Genomic DNA, 23,284 nt, shown 5'->3' with positions numbered 1-23,284 from the left:
GACCACATACCCATATGAGTAGTAGATTGTGGTTATAAAAATATGTATATAACATAAATTTGACGGGTGAATTATGACTAAGCCTACAAACACGATGTTTGAATGAATAAAACATGAAAATTAGATAAAAGAGGTCTAATTGTGTATTGATATGGTTTTTTGTGAATTCTTGATGAATATTTTATATTGGTATGACTTACTTGATGAATTGCAAGGTGAATATATATATATATATATGAATATATACCATATTAAAAGAATAGTGTGAGCTTGTAACTAGGAATTAGGTGTAATTACCAGGATGAACTTGAGGGGTTGAGGGTGTGTTGTTGGGTCCTTAATTAACCCTAATTAGGTTGTTGTTCATGATAATGAATGGGGAAATCATTAGGCTATGATTAATTAGAGCTCGACTTGACTTAGATTCATTTATACTCGTGAGTTTAATTGATCTTCAGATATGCCTGATTTGATAATCATGTGAATTGAATGTTTAAAATACATTAATGAATTGGATATCATGTCGATAGACGATACGTATGTCATATAATTTATATGTGTATTACTATTACGGAGGGACGAGTATCACGCCCATGTATATACTTATACTATTATTTGGAGACTCGAATACCATATCGATACATTACATGGACGAAGTTGATCTCCTACTAGTCATGTACACTTTATTTATTATTATGAGTTTATAATGCATTTAAATTATTAGGTGACTATGTGGCATGATATAAATGGGATTCGGCTCCTCTCCATTTCTCTTCTCTCTATTATTTTCAAGTCCTAGCTTGGATTGAAGACACATGTCATGGTTTAGAATTAATAATTGAGATCTAATTAATTAAAGCAAAGTTTCCACCATAGTTATTTACTTTCATATATTTGCTTCTTAAATATTTTTGCAATCCATTATATTTTCCCTAAATATATTAAATGTGAATTACCTCGTGAAGAGATGACTATGCAATATAGGATCTTCACATGGATCTCGTGACTTCTATGCTTAGGTATATATTTACATGATTACATGATTTAAATCATGACTCAGAGACGTATTCAAATTTTAAGTTTTAGTAGTATATTCTAAAATTATTAGTTCATATTCACTATTTATTATATATTATAACTTTCATATTTTCTTATATAATGATGTATTCTCTATGTCGAAAATATTGAATTCAAATAAATTCTATATCAATAACTCGAAAAATGGCACTAATCCTAATCAAAGAGAAAATGAAGATGAAATAAAATTAAAAATTCTTATAATAATTAACATATTTGGATGCCATATTTGAGATTGAGCTTCATAGGATCTAATTTGGATGATTAATCTAGTCAACTATGAACTATTAAGGAAAAAGTATAAAAATAACAAAGGATAAGAATAAAAGCTCACAATTATGTAAGTGGAACATAAAAGGATATTTATTAATTAAAAGAACTTTTAAACAAAGATAAAGATACATCTTTATTTTTTTAATTAACATGCAACTAAGAAAAGAGTGTAACAAAGAAATACAATAATATACTATTTTATAAATTGAATTTATAAATTGTTTACCAAGTAAAGAAAAAACCAATGAGATATTTTAAATTTGAATCTTAAATATTAAGTCTTTTAACTTAAAATATTTACCTAATATAGAACTTTTCACGTGAATTTGAATTAATTAGTGAAAAGTTGAACAGATATCAGTCTTTTCATGTGAACTCGAATTATTAGTGAAACATTGAACAGATATCAGTCTTTTCACGTGAATTTGAATTAATTAGTGAAAAGTTTAATAGATATAAGACATTAAGTGAAAAATATAAAAAAATACATTAGCACAAAAGAATATGAAATAAAAAGATGTCCAAGTTCACTATTATATTACAAGTTAAAAGCCTTATTTAAGTCCCCCATTGACTAGACTAAACCAAAATAAATAAATACCAACACCATATATTCTTATCTTTATATAAACACAACTCTATTACCCTTTTTAGTTACTCATTTCCAAAATGGCTACAAGAAAGAACTTCCAATTTCTTGGATCAATGGATAAAAAAACTAGCTCTGATGATCTCCTATTTGAGTTTGATGAATCTGACATATGGGAAAACACTACTAATATTATTTCTCATCACTCTGAGTCCAAAAGGTTGATACCTACTTCGCGTATCTCAAAAAGATCACCATCACCACCACCATCACCACCACCAGCAAGATCATTGCCAATCAACATACCGGATTGGTCAAAAATCCTAGGTGATAAGAAGAAGAATGATGATATTCGAGACAAGGAGGAAGTGGATGCAGATACCTGGATTCCACCTCATGAATATTTGGCTAAGAAAAGAGGGGCTTCATTTTCAGTGCATGAAGGTGTGGGGAGGACACTCAAAGGAAGGGATTTGAGTAGGGTGAGGGATGCTATTTGGAAACAAACAGGTTTTGAAGATTAGTAACTTGGCATTTCGCAAGGTGGTACTTGTTATGTCTCATCAGTATAGATATCGAATAGATATCATTTTGGTACTTAAGTTTATGAGAACTCATATAATTATTATAATAATGTTATTGATCGTTAGGTCAAACCTTTAGATACTTTTTTGGGGGGTTTTGATGGATTAATGTGTTGTGTTTTATTAGTATTTTGGGGGTAGATTGATCTTATGTTTAACTAGTAAGACTTCAATGCATAGGATCATGACTTACATAAGTTTATGTTATATTAATATATTTCCTGTTTTGTTGATATCCTCTTTCCTTGATATTTTTAACTTTTAATTTAAGTTTTCGAAATATAGAATTGTTACTAAATGATTTTGTAGGTGTTTGGACATGTTTGATTGAGATTTGATTAAAAAAATGTATTTGAAGTTAGCTTTAAAAGGGTATTTGAAAATTGAGAATAATTTTTGTTTCATTTCATGTTACTTATTACAATTTGAAGAACTAAAATGTTTTTATCAAGATATTTTTCAAATAACATTTTTTATCTCTGAATTCACAACAAAATTAAGTAATGTGATTCTCAAATTTCGAATTTCCATCACATAAAATAGAACAGAGAAAATAATTTGTTGTTTCCTCCGACCCTATGAACGGATGATAGAATAAAACTACTGAAACGGCATTGGGACTTTGATATTTCAAATGCGAAAATGCACATCATGTTGATTAGTTATAGTGGAATTATTTTTATATTTATTGTTTTAGATGAATAGGGTGCACTAGAATAAGAATAATACTGAATATGATGTATCAGAATAGAAATAATACCTTGTATTGTTATTACTATCGTTCACTATATATTAAAATAGTACCAAGTAGAGTATATATAACTAATACGCGTATTAATTATAGCACATTTAGATTTCAACCAAACATATAAGTACTAAAATTTACAACTAATATCCAACCTAATACGTTCTACCAAACTAGTAAGACAGTGCATACTGTGTTGCTAATAATTATACTTGTCTAACCATAAAAACTATACTTCTTTTAGAGTAATTCTTTTGAGAAAACGATTATGGAATTTTTTTTAGGGTAAAAATCCTAATTATACAAATTTTGTTTCTCTGTCTTTGCAGTTATATATGTAAGACTTTTGGGTAGTATTTTAGTGGTAGGTAAGAAAGCTACACATTAGCTTCCAGAAAGCTAAATAACAGATTTATCCCTCATCCCCTAGGGCGTAAAAACATAAGTGAGATTCTTTCATCTTTAATTTGAAGTCTCGGAATGAAAAATTGTTTAATAGAACGCGTTTTATATCTTGAGTGTATCTATTCTATTTCCGATGCAGATTTGAATTAATTGAACTAGTAGACTCTTACCTGCCTAATATGATTAAACAAAATGAAAAAAAAAGAAAAAAGAAGAAGAAGATAATTTGCTGTTCTTGTTTATTTAGAATTTTGATGTATAAGAATTTGTTTTTGTAAATGTGTACTAATAAATTGGCCTCTTGTTATTATCCTTCTGTCCATTTAACATCCATTATCTTATTTTTTTGAGCAATAACTTTCATTGTCTACACCTATTATTGGACGTAATTTTATGAATGTTATTGAAATCTTTTCAATGTTGACACAATTAAGCATTTCTTTAGAAAATCAAAATTATAATTATATGTAATAATTAAACATTGATTCTCATGTATATACGTAGAGACAAACTATTACAAAGTATTTAACTTTCATATGAAGGATATTCAATTTCGAAAACTGTCACGTCTTTTTTCTTGAGCAGTTTTGGCCACATTGCAAGTATAAAACACTGAAGAGATGAAACATGTGACCATAAGATGGTAAAATAATCTAGTTCATGAGCAGTCTAGGCACATAACTCAACCGAACATCCAGAAATAGTGACCCAAGCTTGCAGATCTACTAAACTCATTAAAAACGATGACGGGCCAAAATTTCGAAATAGTTCTTAATTCTTATACAACTTTGTCAATAACGACTGAAATGTGCTGATTTTTACATATAAGAACAGTTAAGGTGGCCGGCCTGACTGAAAAAAGAGAACACTACTACAGCAGTAGAGTAAAGGTCCTTTTGCAGTCGACCAGAACTGCAGCTAGCGCGAAGCCAGAGACCAAAAATTCAAGAAAAAGGAAGGTGATGCAGCAAACCAGCTTAAAAATGCCATCGCTGTAGCTGACATAAATCTCGCGCAGTGGTTCACTTTGCATTTCTCAAGATCATTGCTAATAAGAACTGTTATTCCAGCTGAAGCACAGGCAGCAGCAAATGTAAGAGTAGAAGTGATCTGCACAAAAGTGGAATCATCAACCATAATGATGATCACATATTTTTATTAAAAAAAAACAGTCTACAAGTGCACCATTTGAACTTTCTTTTACAGGTGCCCCATTAAAATTCTGTAGATTGCCAATGATATGTATTAAAATTCCTTACAATAACTGAATATAAACACATTATGCTTGCAGTTGGATGTAGCAGAAAACTGACCAGATTTGTCTTATGAGTAGAAGTGATGAACCATAGTGATGATCACATATTAAAATCATTCCACAGGTGTCCCATTAAACTCAATAGGTCGCAAACAATTTGTTTAAACAGAACTTATTTTAAAAATATGCATTGGCTTACATACCCAGCTCAAAATTTTTGGAAAACGACCTAATCAAGGGTTGGAGAACTGGTGCTAGCAGTTACAATGTATCCAAATGCAGTCTATGCAAAAGATGATCCAATTACTTCTCCTAACCAAATAATAATTACACACCCTTCAAGCCCAAACTAGTTCTTCTCCATATATTTCCATCCTAACTTCTGAGACCGTCTTTTAATGAGTGTCAGGGTTTCTCTAAAACTAGATGTTCTATAAATCTCAAACTTATCCCGAGCCATACCTAATATAAGTGTAACAACAACTTAACATTAGTGACAACTTGTTGGATTAACTAAATGGATTTTCTGTTTCTGTTTATTCATATCTTAGCTAAATCCATAATGATTCCTAAAGATGGAAAATCGTTTGAGATAATTTCCATGTAAGAGATTTCAAATCTACCTCATTTCTTTCTACCATATTTAATACCGCGCTAAAAGACTAAATTTGGTGATCTGTGTAGAAAATGATCAAACAACCTTCAACTTTTTTACTCCACCTTGCATAGTTGCATTCTCATACACCATCTCTAATCTTGTTGACGAGTTCTAAGTAGCAGTGTAAAATTATTCTCATAAAGTCAAATTATAATATAAAAGGTAATCTTCCGCAGAGATCGGTTTCTATCAATGAACAAATTGATTTTGCACGATTATTACAACATACAAAGTGTATCCCACAAGTGGGGTCTGGGGAGGGTGGCATGTGTCTTACCCCTACCTTGTGAACATAGAGGGTTGATTCTGATAGACCCTCAGCTCAAGTAAAGCATATCAAAATCAAGTATGGAAAGAAAAAAGTTTGTGAAGAAGTCATGTAGACATTGAAGAGACTAGTAGCAACAACAAGCACTCCATCATAGAGTTTCAAATTTCCGATGATACAAACAAGCTTAACACAAATCATAACGTAAACAAAGAGGGAAGGGGAAAGATTCATCAGTTTTGGTCTCTAATCCTTCAAATAGTTGAACTGCAACGCCGAATCCTAGCAATGAGGCATTCTTCCCAAAAACTCTTATTTTCTACTTGAAATTCACTAGTTGCAACCGTAGTTATAGGGCTGAAGTAACTTTCTTTCTTCAATTCCTTCAAAATTTCACTCTCTGTCAATACAATGAACAATTGATTTTTTGTAGTTTTCAACAAGGTTGCAGTTGCAGCGCTTCTTGAAGAAGATTTTTTCGTCATGTCATTCTATGCTATCAAGTGGTACAGATAGAAAAGTTCCATTTTTTTTGTTAAGGACTTCTACCCTAGCCTAGAAAAGGAAGCTCATGCTAAGAAAGAGATCTTTACCTAATTTCATTCCAAGTTCAAGCTATTTCAAGAAGATCAAAAGTTGTGAAAATTTCTATTACCTTTCTTTCTTTGTCATAGTTATGTATTAAGTTTTGTTGGTATTATGGGAATTTGAACCCCATCAAGGAATGGGCTTTTGTTGGAATAATGATACATTTTGAAGTATCAATTTGAGGTTAATCTTTCCTGTTCTATCCTATGTGAAATTCTCTTTAATATCTTATTGGGAAAAGGGGCAAATATACCCCTCAACTTCGCAATTTGAGAGTGGCACCCCTTGTCAAAAACGTGGTGCATATACCTCTCACCTAATAACAAATGGTGCATAATGTTCAAAGCATTTATTGAGGTACGAGAAGGTCCTAATTAGAAGTTGTGAAACTATTTGCTACCTTTCTCTCTATCAGTTTTATGTAGTTGTAAAATTCTCTAATTGCAAGAATGGAAAGGGTTCCAAGGCCTAAAGCCTTCACTTTCCTTCTTCAATTCCTTCTAAATTTCATTCTTCACCTCTCCAATAAACAAATTGATTTTTTGCAATTTTCAACAGAATTCCTATAGTTGCAGTGCCTCAATGTCTAAGTAGGAACTTTTACCCTAGTGAAGGAAGCTCAAGTTAAGGAAGATATTTTTACGAAGTTACATTCCACTATTTCAAAGGAAGTAAATATCAAAAGTTGTAAAACTTCTTGTTACTTTTCTCTTTTTGTCCCAGATATATATTAAGCTTGTTTGTATTGTGGGGATTTGAACTTCATCATGGAACAGACTTTTGTAGGAATAATGATTAATCTTGAAGTGCAAGTTTGATGTTAATCTTTACTGCTCTATTCTATGTATGATACTCCATCAATATCTTATTTCTTGAGATATGAGGACCTTTTAGCCTTCTTTAGAAAGTGTTACAATAATGAGTTAACGTTGATGGGTTTATACCGAAAATAATTCACTTGAACGAAATGGGAATTAGCAAAATGGTTTCAAAAAGGCTAGACAAGAATGCCAACCACATTTAGACTTTACAAGGCTTTATCAAACAAAAATGAAGTGAGAATTTCAAAGTAGCATGAAAGGCAAATGTGTATTTGATGTTTCAAAAAGGTCAGCTAGTCAGCAAATAAAATAAAGATTTCAGAGAGAAACAACAGTCCTTATAGAAGAGAAGTTCATTTAGGGTCAATGTAAATGCCAATCAAGTCCCAGTAGGACAGCTGCACAAGTTTTGGTAGAGAAGACAGATTGATCACTGAGAACACAGAAAACAACCTCGAGGAACGAATGGTCTACATATTTGCAAAAAGATGTTTCTTACCCCATCACCAATGGCAAATAGACTGACAATTGCTACATTTCTATAACTTCTTTTCACCAAAATTGCATATACATCGGCAATAGCAAGTACGAGGCTCCATATGATCTGTAATCCAACAGCAGCTACAAGGTAGCTGAAACAAACAAGGGTTCCGAATACTGGTTAGAATCCCTTCATATAACCAATGTTGATCAATAAAAGATAATTCTATTAAAATGTCAACTGGATACAGATCCCTCGAATCTGAAGGAGTTCTAAGTATCCCAACATTGCGTCAATGTCATAATCAAAATTCAAGAGAAGCATTATGCCATATTTTAAAATTTAGAATAAATCTATTTTTCACAAACAAAATATGATCCTTTCATCAAAGCACCTTTGATTCCTTGTGATAATCCCTTCTCCAAAGGAATGCAATTGCATTTAACAATACAACATATCACATACACGAAATGGCAGAAGAAGAAGCAAATGGAGGTAAAATTAAATCCAAATCCCAGCTCTTTTCTGAAGAATATGTGTCAGGTAGATTTATTGATTAAACCAACACTAATGTGTGCTAGAAGTAGGACGAAATAACAATATTATCTCTAACTTAATCCATTGGGTGTTTACACCGTTCATCTGATAATAAGATACCACACAAAGCATTCAGCTTACTCCTGTGTACACTAATTCAAGTATGACTCAGTTGTGAAGCTATATATGTGCTTTTATCTTTTTTAGAAGAATTTCATGATTAATCTCTTTCGGTGAATTAAAATACAGATGCAGGAAGAAGACTGCATCCAAATTAGAAGAACATTAACTACTCTGCATGAGAAACAGAAAACCCATTGTTCAGATAAATTTGCATGAAACTATTGAGAGAAAGGCAGTAAAGCACATGCAACTCAAAGAGGTAAAAGTTGTCAGCAAAAGTCTCGCCTTTCCACTAAATTAATACGTCAGCAAGAAATTATGTGTAGAAGCCTGCAATCTTTTTTTAGCACCATCTTGTTATGAGAGATTATGAACCATGCAGGGAAACTATCAAACCTAAATAGGGCTACTTTCCCAATTTATTCAGATACTATTAAGATTCCACTAGAAAAGGCAACTAAGCACACCATTATTTGCATTTGGGCACGATTGGAGGAGACCTAAGCGAAGTTTACTTTATCTCCTAAAATTATATCCCCATCCTCAATCACAAAATTTCAAGGTACAGACCAGGTTGAAAGGTTAGGCTCATGCATAAAAGATAAGATAATTGAACGATAAAAAATCGGAAGGTTTAATAGTAGTAGTGATTAGTGAACACCTTCTTGCACAAAAATTGGTTGCCACTCAGCCAATTAAAGCTACATATGCTTTATCAAGAACACACACTTAGTTTATAATTGAGAAGTAGTAGAATAATCCAACAATTCTTTGTACTCGATTTTCCGAAGATTATTTAATTAATATTTATTTTCTTTTCTCATTTTGTATTTACTTATTATTTAATAATACTAATTCATCCTATTCAAATTTAGCTTTAGCTAGGCTAATAGAAGAGTAAAGTTTAATTTTATTTTATCATTTAACCAAAATAATAGGGGCATTATGTAAAGACAGAAATAATATAATCTATCCAAACATTATATTTATTAAGACAATAGAGAAAATGACATAAATAGTCCATTAACTATAGGAGTAGGTCTAAAATGGTCCCTTAACTATACACTTAACGGTTAGTCATTTAACTATTCAAAAACTTATCAACTTTGGTCCCTTAATTATACACTTACCGATTTTAGTCCTTTAATTATAAACTTACCTATTTTAGTCTTTTAAATATTCAAAAACTTATCGAAAATCTTTGTGAAATTAAATCTTTAACCACAATACAATAAACAGTATTAGCATCAAAAGAGGGAAGGATACCTGAAGGCGGTGACGGAAGGGAAATCAGAGGTGGTAACCATGACACATATAGAGATAACAGCAAACACAAACTGACACAATCGTAGAAAGAGGCTTCCAAGAGTACCAGGCATGCCTTGAAAGTCCTTCATCCTCACCATCGGTGCCGCCATAGTCATCGGCGGAGCCTCCACTGGGTGCACCGCCGGTCCACTCATCATTTCTCTCTCTCTTTGTGTATCGCCGTCTGCCTTTAAACTTGGAATTATAATTCAAGACATTTGTGAGGAATTCATGAAGAGAGAGAGAGATAAGAACCCTAAATGGAATCGGTAAAGTTAGTATAAAGGAAGAAGGAGAGTGGAGGTTTGAAACTCTACTGACGTTTGCCTCCTTTGGAAGGAGAACAAAAGGGCAGAATAAAATACGTAGCCCTATACCTTTTTTGGACGGTGTGTGACAATTCAGCCCAAATTCATTTGGCACGTCTAATTTCTAAATTTTAATAATGAGGTAGGTATGAGTTATATTCTTTTATTTGATTTTATTGTTTATGTTAAATTTTACACGTTTTTTTTTTTTTTTAAATAATTAATATTTATATTATGCAAAATAATTTGGAATATAAGTAATTGATATTAAGAGTATAAATCAATTAAGTTTGGACATAACTTATTTTATGGAAAAAAAACTAATCCAAAGTTGATACAAACCTTCAACTTCGATAACTTGATTCTTTTGTAATCAAAGTATAATCATGTACATTTATAATAGTGACAATGGTATTATTGAAACTTGCTTGAACATGAATAACTTTCTTTGGTATTCTACGTTCATTCTGACGCAGACTAAATTTTGAAATAATTTTTGCCATATTTTATTATCTCGTGAATATGAGTTAGAGATATATGTATATATCCTTTCATGTAAAAACGTATTCTTTATTTGTATATCTATTCTTCTAGTAAGTCTGATTAGTCATGTCGTTGTTTATGTGTAGAGTTGGAACAAATTACTATATATAATGCGTCCCCGCTTACAGATTAGTAGATATTTTTCACAAATTTTACGAACGAAAGCTTTTATTTTTCATATTTCGCATTTCTTACCTTAATTTTTAATCTATTTCTTGAAAGAAAATACTCAAATAAAAAGTTTTCAAATATTTTAAATTTTTTTTTATAAACTTATTTATAAGATGTTAAGTTTAATGTCATCATTTTTTCCTTAATACTAACTCTTTTGTATTACATTTCATGTATAGTATAAAGAATCTTGAGATACCTCAAAGGTTATATTGGCAAAGGAATAATCCTATACTAAACATGACTATAAAAATGTTGAAATCTGTAGTGATGTTGATTGGGGTGGGTCAACAGAGGATAGCCTAGCTGTTTTTTTTTTTTAACATTCTTTTTATATTGGGAAAATGCATAAGTACCCTCAGTCTATGCCCGAAATTCCAGTGACACACCTAACCTTTACTAAGGTCCTATTATCCCCCGAACTTATTTTATATGTAATATTCTACCCCTTTTTGGCCTACGTGGCACTATCTTGTGGGCCCAGCTCATGTTGACAATTTTTTTTGGGGGGGTACTTATGCATTTTCCCTTTTGTATTTGCAAAATGTTTCTTGTTTAACTGTAGATTATTTTATTTTGCACGTAGTTTGTTCTATAATTTTATTTTTATTTTTTTAATAATAAAGACAATTTATTTACCAAAGTACGAAATTATATATAGAGTATCTGGTTGTTGGACATAGTTTCATATATCAATAGTTAAGCATTTATACATGAGCTATTGTTCAAGGATAGTAATTAAGTTCCGCAATCTGACTAATTAACTTGGCCTTCAAATTATCTCGCATCACCACCATCTAAATAATTTGCCTTGAAAAACCCACATGATTTCTCTTCTTGGTCTAAAAGACTCGATTGTTATTTTCCTGTCATATCATATACACTGAATCAGTGATCCTAAGTAGTTCAACATGTGCATCCTTCCTATTAACATAAGTCTATAAATTAATGTTATTTTAAAGACAAATTAATAGGAAGACCTATCAAATTAACCTAATCTATATTGAACCTTCGATATAATTATAAGTAAAAATTGGTGTTTAGCCATTGTTGAAATGCGAAGTTTCAAAGTTTGAAAATTGAATTTTCACAAATAAGTTTTGTGTCAAATGGTATTATTGCAAAAGACCCGTTATTAAGTATCCTAAAATTGAATTTTTGGGTGATTTAGTGTTATTTTTTAGATGCTTTTTGTTAGAGAAAATAGCTAAATCCCCCCTCCCCCCTAATCTATTATCCAATTCTCAACTACACACTAATACTTTATGGTGATCCTATTACCCCCTTGAAGTATTTTAAACAGAGATATTGACACCCTTAAAACGTCACTCCTAATTTTTTATTACCCAGTGTAATACTCGTGCTTACTTTTTGCAGAATCAAAAAAAAAAAAAAATCATCACCAAAATCATTCTTTTTATGCATTGTTTTTGTTTTTTCTCCACCACTGTCCAATTTCATTATCATTCTATTCATCTTCTTAACTTGCCCCATTTTTCTCTTCATTGTTCTAATATGTCTCTTCTCCTCCAGTCATCTCCATCACCATTACACCATCATCCTTCACCTTTCTTCTATCTCTCCAATAACCTATTTTGCACAAAACCCAATTGGCATTGTTGAATTCAATAAAGTTGACATAGATATTAAATTTTTTTATGATGATATCTTATTGCCATAATGGTCTACACTTGTTGATTTTTAATTGCCCTTCTTGATGAATCTGAAGATGAATTTTTTCTTATCAAATCTCAAATTTTAGTACCCATTTTCAGTTTCAGTAAAAAAAAACTCGAACTGATACAATAATCAAAAAACAATTTCGACAAAAAGCTGTAATTTCGTCTTTTGATGTTGGACCAAAATGTTTTCCATTGAGGTGAAGAGATGGAAGAGTTATCTTTTTCTTTCTTCCGGTTATGTTGTCTTTTTTTAGAGAAAGATTTTGAATGTGTTGATAATGAAAAAACATATTGTGGGTTAAAAAAATGAAAAAATGAGAAGATAAAATATTGTATAGGTGATAATATGTTAGGGGGGCATTTGACTATTTTTTTTATGAATATGATGCTTGAGTTCAACCACTTCAGTTCCTACATCTTTATTTTTGTTTCATTTTGCATTGTTTGGTGCTTATTATTATTTTTTAAGTTTCATTTATTTTTTCTACTCCCTTCAATCTTAAATTTTACTTTCTTTATATCATTTAATGTCAATATATTTAACAAGACATAAGTTTGATGAAATATTTACATGAATATGTGATATGCACAGATAGATAGTATACTTAATTAATTAAAGGCGGAATGACCTGGGAGATCCCTGTACTTGACTCCGTTTGTCAGTTGGACCCTCCTACTCATCACTTTATCAACTGAACCCTTAAATTCGTTGAAACACAATATTTTAAACTCTTTTTTTGACTTATCATCCTATGTGACATTTTTGTCCAAAGTGTGTGTGATGCACATATTTTGGATGCGTGAGGGGTTCTGAAAAGGCAATGACTGCCACTTTTGACCTTTATACAATCATCTTCTTCCCCAATTATTTCAACACCATTTTGTTGATCAAATTTTGATTTCCTTATTGACTTCCACTCGATTTTTCTTCTCCAATATTCTCCCTCCACAAAACCTTCTTCTCTTAATTTTCTGATCAAGCCCATAAATTTCAGTGTTCTTTCTTTTCATATATATATATATATATATGAAAAAGCCGAGCAATGGTTGATGTTTCTTCTTCGAAAGAAGGAAAAAGCACATAATCAACAATAACTGAAAAAATCATCTCTGGGAAACCAGAGAGTAGTACTAACAAAGTTCCATCAGGAGTAAAAGTTTTTTCTTCTTTTTAGGTTGGCAAACAACACCCAAAGGAGGAAGAATATCTTGCCTTCACAAGATCTATTTACAACCTCCCAGAAGAAAGCGGAGAAACATTCAGTGTCTTAGAAACAACAAGTTTGTTTCCAAGAATATCAATATTTCCTAATGGATCACCGGGCTTTACAGCTCAATTATTTGAATTCGGATATTTAGATCGGGTGTATGCAACCAATTCTTTTTCATTCGTTGAATATCTTGTTTCTGCTTCATTGAAGGTACCACTTATGTATCTACAAATTTCATTTAAATCGGTTTGCAATAATGCTCCCCAATGATAATCTGATGCGTCAGTAAATTTTCTTTAATTTTTCAAGATTAAGACATTTACAAGAGATTTTTCTTAGGTTTTCTAAGTATCTCTTTTTATAATTTTCGTTATCCATTACAATACTATAAGGATTTTATTTTCTTGGGACTTTGATAAAATGTCCGCAAGGAGTTTTAAGGCTTATCATATTCTATGATACTAGAATAACAACATGTTGTCAGATAGACAATGGATCTGAAGCTAGTTTAGCAAAACCCTTTTTAATAAAAAATTGGGATATAAATAAAAATAACATCTCAATGATTGGAATTACAGGTAACAAAGAAAGATTATCACAGTCTAAGGAAAAAGTAGAAATAATTTTAGGATCAATGGAATAGAATGGAAGCATCAAGAAATATTAATACAAACAGAAGCAACAACTAACCATGTAAAAGGAATTCTAATAGATGGATTGCCCATCTACGAAGGAACTCAGTATACCTATAAAACTTTTGAAGGTAACAATTTTAGTTGTAAAAATATGGTAGATTTACCTATACAACTAGATACAATAAGTATAACAGTTCCATGTTATATTACAAATCACGAAAGTGATCAAAATCTCATCCTAGGAAATTTATTTCTAAATAGTCTTTTTTTTTAATTAAAATTTTTCAGTCAGTGGAGCAGATTTATTGATCATAAAGACAAAAGTCCAATTCTCCAGTCCTAAAATGTGTCTCCCAAAAGAAATAAACAACAATTAAAAAATTAAAAAGAAATAAAAGCTTAAACTCTATCTTTTGTTGAGCTGACCATTCATCTACTTTTCTCTTTGTCGGAAAATGTTGCATCCTTGTTGACGGCAAAGGTAATTTTCTTCTGCACCTCCATTCTTCTTCTCCTTCTTTGTAATGCTGTTGTTTTTCTTTCAGGGTATCGGTCACTCCTATATTCTGAGCATGTAGCCTTTTTTGATTGTGTTCATTTCCAACTGGAAAAAACTCAAAGGTTCCAGGTTCCATTTTGTTGCATCGTAGATATTTCTCTAATTTTGTGTAGAATCTTGTTAACCTTGTACAAATGCTTCTGTAGATTCTATCTATTTTTTTCCCCAATTGTTGTTTGCTTGATTTATTACTGTTGATGTTGCCTATTTATTGCTCTGTTCCTTATCCTTAGATTAGGGATTTGGCTTTTGTCCATGTTAATGTGTTTTCTGACTTTACTATGTATCTCTTGATAGGTATGATATTCCATTGTTGTTTGTGTCTCCATGACTTCATTCGCTAATGCATCTGCAACCATGTTCCCTTCTCTGTAACTGTGAATGATTTGTGATTTGAGTTATTGTAATCTATTCCTTATTTTCTCTATCCTTTCCACCATCTCCCATGGGACTCTCCATTGCTTTAGAATCATCCTTTTTAAACATAATGAATCAGTCTCTATTATGACTTGTCGAAAGCCATTGCCATGGAAGTAACTCAATGCCTCATAAATTGCTAGCGCTTCTGCTTCCATATTAGTTGTCATCCATATTCCCTTAGCCTTAGCAAACACTAGATCTCCTGTGTGATTTCTTAGACAAAAACCACATGAACCCATTCCTGGATTTCCTCTACAGGCTCCATTAATGTTACATTTCAGCTTTCCTTCTTCAGGAGGGCTCCATGTCACCTTGTGGTAGTGCACCTTTGGCCTATAATCCTTCAGTTTGTTTAAAATGGCAGCCCACTCCCTTCTTTCCAACCTAATCCATGGGTATAGGAACTTTACCAACTTTCTAACCAAATCCTAGACTTGTTCCACCATATAGTATGTAGTGTTTCCTCCGTGCTTTATGTTGTTCCTTCTCTTCCAAAGTGTCCACATTATGATTGCTGGCATGGCTTGATATATCACTTTTAGTTTTGCTGGATTTTATTATTTCCACCAAGTGATAATCAGTTGTTGCTGATGCATTCCAATAATATTTATACCTGCAAGACTAGCAAACTGCTTCCATAGCCACTCTGTTAGAAAAAGATGTGACATGTTCTCCTCATTCTTTGTTTCACAGCACCAACATCCAGAAACAATTGGAATCTTCATTCGTTTGAGGTTGTCATCTGATGCTATCTTCCTATTCCATACCCTCCATAGGAAGAAATTCACCTTAAAGGGAAGTCCCTTACACTATATATACTCATAGTCTCTTTTGCATTCCCTCTTCTGTCTCATTAAGTGCCAAGCTGATTTCACTGTGAAGCTACCTTGAGTATTTCCCATCCGCCAAGGTCTATCGATTTCATTTTCTATTATGGGAGCTTTATGCTTTCCACAATATAACCAGTCATCTCCTGAGATAGTTTTGTCAATAGCTTTAATTCATCCCAACTTCCTGCTATCACAAACTCACTGATATCTATTTCTTCTTCTATAGCATTTTCTCCTTCTATAAAATATAAAGCTCCCTGTTTTGTCCAGTTGTCAAATCAAAAGCTTGAATTTCCTTTCTTCCCTTGCCACCATTGTTATGTTCAACCTCATCCTTGATAACATTCATTTTTTCCACACATATGAAGATCCTTTACCTTTTGCCAATATTGGGTGAACCTTTTTACAATATTTGCTCCACATGTATGTACTCCACAAGGAGGATATTGAAGTTCTAAAGTTCCACCATAACTTTGCAAACAAAGATCCTGACATATCTTATAATGATCTGAACCCTTGGCCTCATTCTGATTTAGGGTAGTACATATTCTCCCAGGATACCCAGTGTTTGTTCTTGGCCCCAGTAGAATTCCCCCAAAAGAATTTGCCAAACAACTTATGTAACTGGTTGATGACCCCCTACATGTGATATTAGGATTTATCTTCCTCCAAAAGATAGAAATCTATTCTGCCATGAATGAATTCTTTCTGCCATTTTCTGTACTAATCCCTCAAAATGGGACTTGTTCTTCCTTTCATAAAACATTGGGCATCCCAAGTATGTGAAAGGAAATGATCTCATTCTTATTCCTGTTATCCTCCTTATTTGATAGCTCACACCTATAGGGACCTTATCATGTAGGTATACAAAGTTTTTGTCCAGATTTATCAGTTGCCTAGACACTAACTCATATCTCCTTAGAATCTTCATCATTTTCCTCATAGACGTTGGCTGTACAGAACATAATAGAATAGTGTCATCTGCATATGACATGTGATTTATTTTAGGGCTCCATTTAGGCATTACATAACCCTTGAACTCCTGATCCTCAAATAATTTATTCAAACTTCTTGATAAAACTTCTGCTGCAATTATGAACAGTGTAGATGATAATGGGTCACCTTGTTTGAGTCCTCTAAAGGACTGGAAAAAACCAAAAGATTGTCCATTCACTAGCACTGGATACCAGTTATTGTTGATTAACCTGAGCACCATATCTATTATTCTTTCATAAAAAATAAAACACCTTAAGACCTTGAGAAGATACTTCCAGGAAACTCTATCATATGTCTTTGCTATGTCTAATTTAACCACAACATTGTGGAGCTTATTCCTTCTGTGAATATCCCTGATTATTTCCTGAGCTAATAAAACATTCTCAGTGATGCTCCTCCCCCTTACAAAACCTGTTTGATTTGTAGAAATGATCTCTGGTAGAACTGATCCCATCTTCTCCTGGACCACTTTGGATATGATTTTGTTGGCAAAAGTGCTTAAGCTTATAGGTCTCAAATCATCAAAAGTTCCTATTCTTTCCTTTTTAGGGATTAGTACTAGGTTGGTGTGTGTAATACCTTGATAGTTCTTGACCACAGAAAAATGCTCTGACCATGTAGGTGATGTCTTTCCCAATTATACTCCAGCAGCATTGGAAGAATTGTCCTGAAAATCCATCTGGTCTACTTGAACTATCTCCATTAAGAGAAAATACCACTTTTTTAACTTCTTCTTTTGTAGGTTGCCTCTCTATTTCCTCATTCTGTTCTGCCTTGATCAAAGTAGGAATATTTTGTAGCAAAGAATAATCTTTTATCTCCTGATTTTCTTTGAACTGTTCTTGAAAGACAACCACAGCTTCCTCTCCAATATTCTGAGTGGTTGTAATCTTGTCACCTTGCATGGTTGTTATCTCTGAAATAATTAGTTTTTTCCTTCTCCCTTTGACATATGAATGAAAGAATTTGGTGTCTCTCCCTATCTTTAAACCATCTCATCCTAGCTTTTTGTTTCCAGTACTCCTCCTCAATCTTCAAATATCTTTTCAACTCTGCATTGACTTTATTCAGATTGGACCTATTTGCCTCTGATGGGGATACTTCTATTTGGATTTCCTTCATTTTGATCACATTTTCTAGTGTGGCAATCTTTTGAAAAATATTTCCAAAAGTTTCTTTACTCCATTTAGCTAGATCTGACTTCAATCTTTTCATCTTAGTTTGCACTATGGTAAAAGGTGAGCCTATGACTTCTTCCCCCCAACTATGCTCCACATGGTCCATAAACTTTTGATGTTTAGTCCAGAAGTTTAAGAATCTAAAAGGTTTGATTCTTATTTCTTGACTAGTGGAACAAGTCAGATGTAAAGGTGCATGATCTGATCCTTATCTAATTAGATGTTGCACTTCACTGTCTGGTAGTAGCTTCATGAAATCATTGTTACCAAAGACTCTATCTAGCCTTTTGAAAATATTATCCTCATGTATTCTACCATTCCACTAAGTATAGCTGCTGCCTATGAACTTTACTTCGGTCAATGCACATGTACTAATACAATGTGCAAAGTCTGTGATTTCGTTCTGTGTCACTGGGAGGCCCTCCAATTTCTCAGATTCATCCAAAATGGAGTTGAAATCTTTTCCAACAATCCAGGGATTGTTATTGTTGCATGCAATATCCTACAGGTCCTCCCAAAGTTCTAGTCTTTCTATGGCACTACATCTAGCATATATAGCAGTCACTTTGAATCTTTCCCTTATACCCCTCAGTTTGTAACCAATTGTTAGTTGTTGTACAATATCTTTATAGTCTTCTTCTTCCCAATTTTCATTCCAAAAACTCCATATCTTTGCTAATAGATTCACATTAGCATTATGCATACCCAATCTCCTCTTGTAATTTTCCAGTTCATTGGGGCTTTGAAAAGGTTCTAGTAGTGTTATGTAAGTGTAATGATGTCTCATGTTCAGCTTTATTAATCTCTCAAATGAATTTTGAGTCTTGACAGACCTAATGTTCCAGAATAGTATTTTGTCAATCATTGAGAGATTGAGGTGGGACCCTTCCTATTTCTTATGTTTACATATGAAAGCATTGCTTACTGAATTACTCTTTTTTTGTTTTTGCCTTTTAGTTGTCCTGTCTGCTCAATGGACAAATCACTTTTTCTACTTATGTCTTCTATAATATCTTTCATACTTTCATCCTCTTCTTCTTGCAACTTTTTGTCTATCTCTAATTGAGACATCTGATGAATCTTTGGTGCTTTTTGTGGAGTGATCACCCCTTTATTCTCTTCTTGTTCCAATCTTGCATTCTCTTTGTCCTTATATGACTCTTCGTCCCCCCCAGTGCAACTATATGTACTTCCTGATGAATCATGTTCTTTGTCTTCTCTGCTTGTGACATGAATGTGACTGGTTTGTGCTCTATTTATTTCTCCTTCTTTTGTTTTAGAATTGTTGCTACCTGTAGTTCTTACCCCATACTTTTGGTTGCCTGTTATGTTATTCTCCTTTTGCATACATTGTTCTATGTTTGTGCCTGCTTCTAGCCTTTGTGACCTGCTATGCTCATTATTATAATTATCTTCTTTCTGCTTGACATTAAAAGATTGTTCTTCATTGGTTGCCTTATTTCCACCAATATCTCCCCCTAACTTCTGCTTATTATTCATTATATCTCCTTCTCCTACACCATCTTCCTGGTTGTCATCTAGTGCACCAAATTTGTTATCTACTTTTACCAATCTGTCATTATTTTGTACATGTCTTGGGTTCCAGACCTGCTCTATTCTTCCTTTTTGGTGTTGTCTACCTCTTTTCGGATAACTTTTCTTCTTTTGTTCCTGGAATTCACCCTCTTGATTCTGCCCCTTTCCTTTGTTGGCACTATCACCCCCTACCCTTTGATTGTTCATCACCCTTCTTGTATTGATATCTTCTTTTGGATTGTTCTTGTATTTCTCCTCCTCTTCCTCTTCCTTTGGGTATAATTCTAGATGAAGGAGAAAACATTCAGTTTCATTGTGTCCCTGTAGTTTACAATTTTTGCAGTATTTTGGTACGTGATCATATTTGATGGTAATCCACTTCTCCTTGATCTCTCCTGTCTTCTTTCTCATTCCAATATTAATTCTCCTTGGAAATTCTCCCAGTAAATCAACCTTCACTTTAACTCTAGCACAACTTGGTCTTGTTTTATTCTTTGTTGCCAGGTCCACTTGTAAAGGTTTCCCCACTGCTGCAGCTAACGAGAAAATTGCTTCTTTACCAAAAAAGTTTGGAGGAAGTGATGGGAAAGAGATCCATGCAATGACTATTGAGGTTTCTTCCTCCGGATCAAATAAAGGATTAGAAGAGGAGGAAATCGATTAGATAATTTTAAATGAAGATTTACAATATGCAATAATAGGAAAATTCTCATACGGGTGGCCTGAGATACAAGACCTAAGGAGATTAATACCAAAGCAATGCGAACTAAAGGGAGAAGTAAATATTGGATTGCTAACCAACATATATGTTCTTATACGTGCCATAGAATTATGGAGGATTATGTCACATTATTATCAAAACCACAGTTCTACATAACCCACCATCACTGGACATACCCCATGAGAACTCTTAAATGGGATCCTAAATAGTCTAGAAGACTATAGTATAGGAAAACATGGGATAGAAATGATTTTATATATATATATCTTCAATTTCATCAAACACCAAGAAAAGAAAAGAAAAATGATTTTTTTGCAATTTCATCAAACAGCTAAACAAAAATTTATCATTCTCCATTTTCATTAAACACACAAAAAATAATTTCAACATTTTCTAATTTCATTAAACACCCTAAAAAAATAAAAAATCTCCGATCTAACTAAACATCCAGAAAAGAATTGATTTTTTTTCAATTTCATCAAACACTAAGAAAAAGAAAAACTCTCCAAAATTAAAGATCACACGATAATTACTACAAAATTGTTAAATTCTAAAATCTAACATACACAAGAATTGGAGGCGATTGGGTGATTTCATTAATACCCATTACACTAAACAAAAGGTAAAGATTTTTACACTCCCTTAAAACTAACTAATACAGATCCAGATCTAAAAACAGTGAATAAGAATATAGAATTAATAAAAATCATGAAAAAAATATTTAAAAAGCAAATTGAGTTGCAATCAAACTATGAAGCTTTAATCAAATGAAAGTTTCACTCAGTTATCTAGTAGCAAGCTCTTTCAATCATAGTTTTACCACCAAAAATACACATGAAAATAGAGGATTCATAAGTTAACCACTAACCGGATCCTTCATATTCATTCATAGATGCAAAGGAAAGAAAAAAGTTAAATTAAACAAGATCCTTTCTTATTTCAACAAAAAGTTGAAGCGGAATAGGGGTTTTTAGACTTTTAACATATAATTTTCTATGTGGCATTTTTTAATGACGTGAAAATTAATGTGTATTGAGTTGTATTACATGCACCAATGAGTCATCCATATAAGGGCTTAAAATGTCATGTTTCAATGGGTTTAAGGGTTTAGTTGGCAAAATGGTGAGTAGGAGGCTCCCAAGTTATTCCGCCTTAACTAAAATTTACATTTTTTGAATTTGTAGCTATGCATGTAAACAGATTTATTAAATTTGTTTAATATGAAATATTTAGGAAGACTTGTTTGGGTGTATTTTGTTAAGAAAATAAGTTACATTGAACGGATTAAGTTATGATTCATAACTTAGCTCATATTGATTCAGTCTATTTTAGCCCAAGTAAACCCTGGACATGATTAAACATTAACTTTAAAATACTTAAGTCTTTTGCACATTTATTCTTTGATGAATGAGATTAAAGCCAATTGATAGAGGAGTGTACACAATATTATATATATTCTTAATATTTGTGTTACATTATTAATAGTTTAAGAATTCTCCAAAACAAATAGTCTTCACAATCAAGGTCCTAACAAGGATCTATAATTTTACTTTCTATCGGCGTATAAGATGTAGTGTCCAATTTTTTCGGATATGATAATTAGAAAGACTTTTCTCATATTCTAGATGTTGACCATCTAATAACATATGTAGCCTATCTTTATAATCTCCTTTTTCTTGGACCGTTTTTATCACATTTTCAATTGTAAAGCTAGTCCTGACTTCTAAGGTAAACTTCTCCCCCTTATATGTCCTAACAATGATAGGATAAACTTCATCTTCCCTATAACCTCCACAAAGACTCAAGACGAGATGAATGGTGGACTCCTTTTGAATATTGTAATCAGCAAGTGTATGATCATCCTTAAATTGTTTTCCAGCAAATACTAATCTTTGTTGATCCGAGGGAATTCTTTCTTTGTCTTGAATCTTTGCTTTAACATTGTCAATGGTGTTGGAACTCATGACATCGAGAGTAATGGTCTTTCCAATGAGGGTTTTAACAAAGATTTGCATCTGTAATTGCATACAAAGAGAAAGTATTGAAAGTTATAGAAAATAAATATTAATGTATTCTCTTGAATTCCAACACAGTCTTCTTCTATTTTTTTTTACAAAAATAAATTAAATCAAAGAATAATATACTACATCTATCGCCGTATAAGTTGAAGTAGGGGTGTACAAAATCGAACCAAACCGTAAATTGAGTCAACCAGGAAAAAAAATCCGACTAGTGGTTTGGTTTTGAAAAAAAAACCCGACTATATTTGGGTTGGTTTGGTTTTAACTAAAAAAAACCAAACCCGAGACCAAACCAACCCGACATTATATGTATAATTTTAAAATTTTATTTTATACATAAAAATATTTACTTTGATATAATTTTAAAATATTTCTTATACTTTTTCATAGTTTTTATCTTTTAATATATTATTATTTCAAGAGTGAAACTTAGAATTATGAATGACCCAATAAAGATTATGTCCACAGATGTTGATAATTATAATAAAGCTTAAATCAAAATCAAATTAATACTAATGCAAAAAGAAAATCAATTCAACACTAAGAATGACAATAATATTGAATATTTGTTCTATGGTTTTACATTGGTTTATTCAAATACATAATCTAATTTTAACTTCTTTTAATATTTAGTCATGTAACTAATACTTATTAAACTTAATTTTAGCATGATTTAGTACTTTTAAATTATGATCATTTTCATTATGACTTGTTAATTTGCAATATTTGTTTTACGCGATTTCATTATTATTATTATTATT

The 23,284-nt window shown here is 32.2% G+C and overlaps 3 protein-coding genes across 3 annotated transcripts; 1 reads left to right on the top strand and 2 right to left on the bottom strand.

Moving 5' to 3' along the window:
* The first annotated feature begins 2,019 nt into the window (after nt 1–2,019).
* Nucleotides 2,020–2,463, top strand: LOC102595296 (uncharacterized). The gene has a single exon (XM_006363632.1). The coding sequence runs from the start codon at nt 2,020–2,022 to the stop codon at nt 2,461–2,463; it is 444 nt and encodes a 147-aa protein (XP_006363694.1).
* Nucleotides 2,464–4,430: 1,967 nt separating this feature from the next.
* On the bottom strand, nt 4,431–10,005 carry LOC102577653 (uncharacterized). The gene is made up of 3 exons (NM_001288530.1): nt 9,671–10,005; nt 7,763–7,895; nt 4,431–4,783 (listed from the first exon to the last, which is right to left on the bottom strand). Exons 1-3 carry the CDS (start codon nt 9,868–9,870, stop codon nt 4,592–4,594), a joined length of 525 nt encoding a protein of 174 aa, NP_001275459.1. The 5' UTR covers nt 9,871–10,005; the 3' UTR covers nt 4,431–4,591.
* A 12,016-nt stretch (nt 10,006–22,021) lies between these two features.
* Nucleotides 22,022–22,529, bottom strand: LOC102594962 (polyubiquitin-like). The gene has a single exon (XM_015303548.1). It carries the CDS (start codon nt 22,527–22,529, stop codon nt 22,056–22,058), a length of 474 nt encoding a protein of 157 aa, XP_015159034.1. The 3' UTR covers nt 22,022–22,055.
* Nucleotides 22,530–23,284: the final 755 nt, after the last annotated feature.

The sequence above is a fragment of the Solanum tuberosum genome, unplaced genomic scaffold (genome assembly GCF_000226075.1).
Source record: "Solanum tuberosum cultivar DM 1-3 516 R44 unplaced genomic scaffold, SolTub_3.0 scf00436, whole genome shotgun sequence".
NCBI lineage: Eukaryota > Viridiplantae > Streptophyta > Magnoliopsida > Solanales > Solanaceae > Solanum > Solanum tuberosum.
The sequence above is the reverse complement of the archived record's forward strand: the minus strand, read 5'-3'. Positions and strand labels throughout refer to the sequence as shown.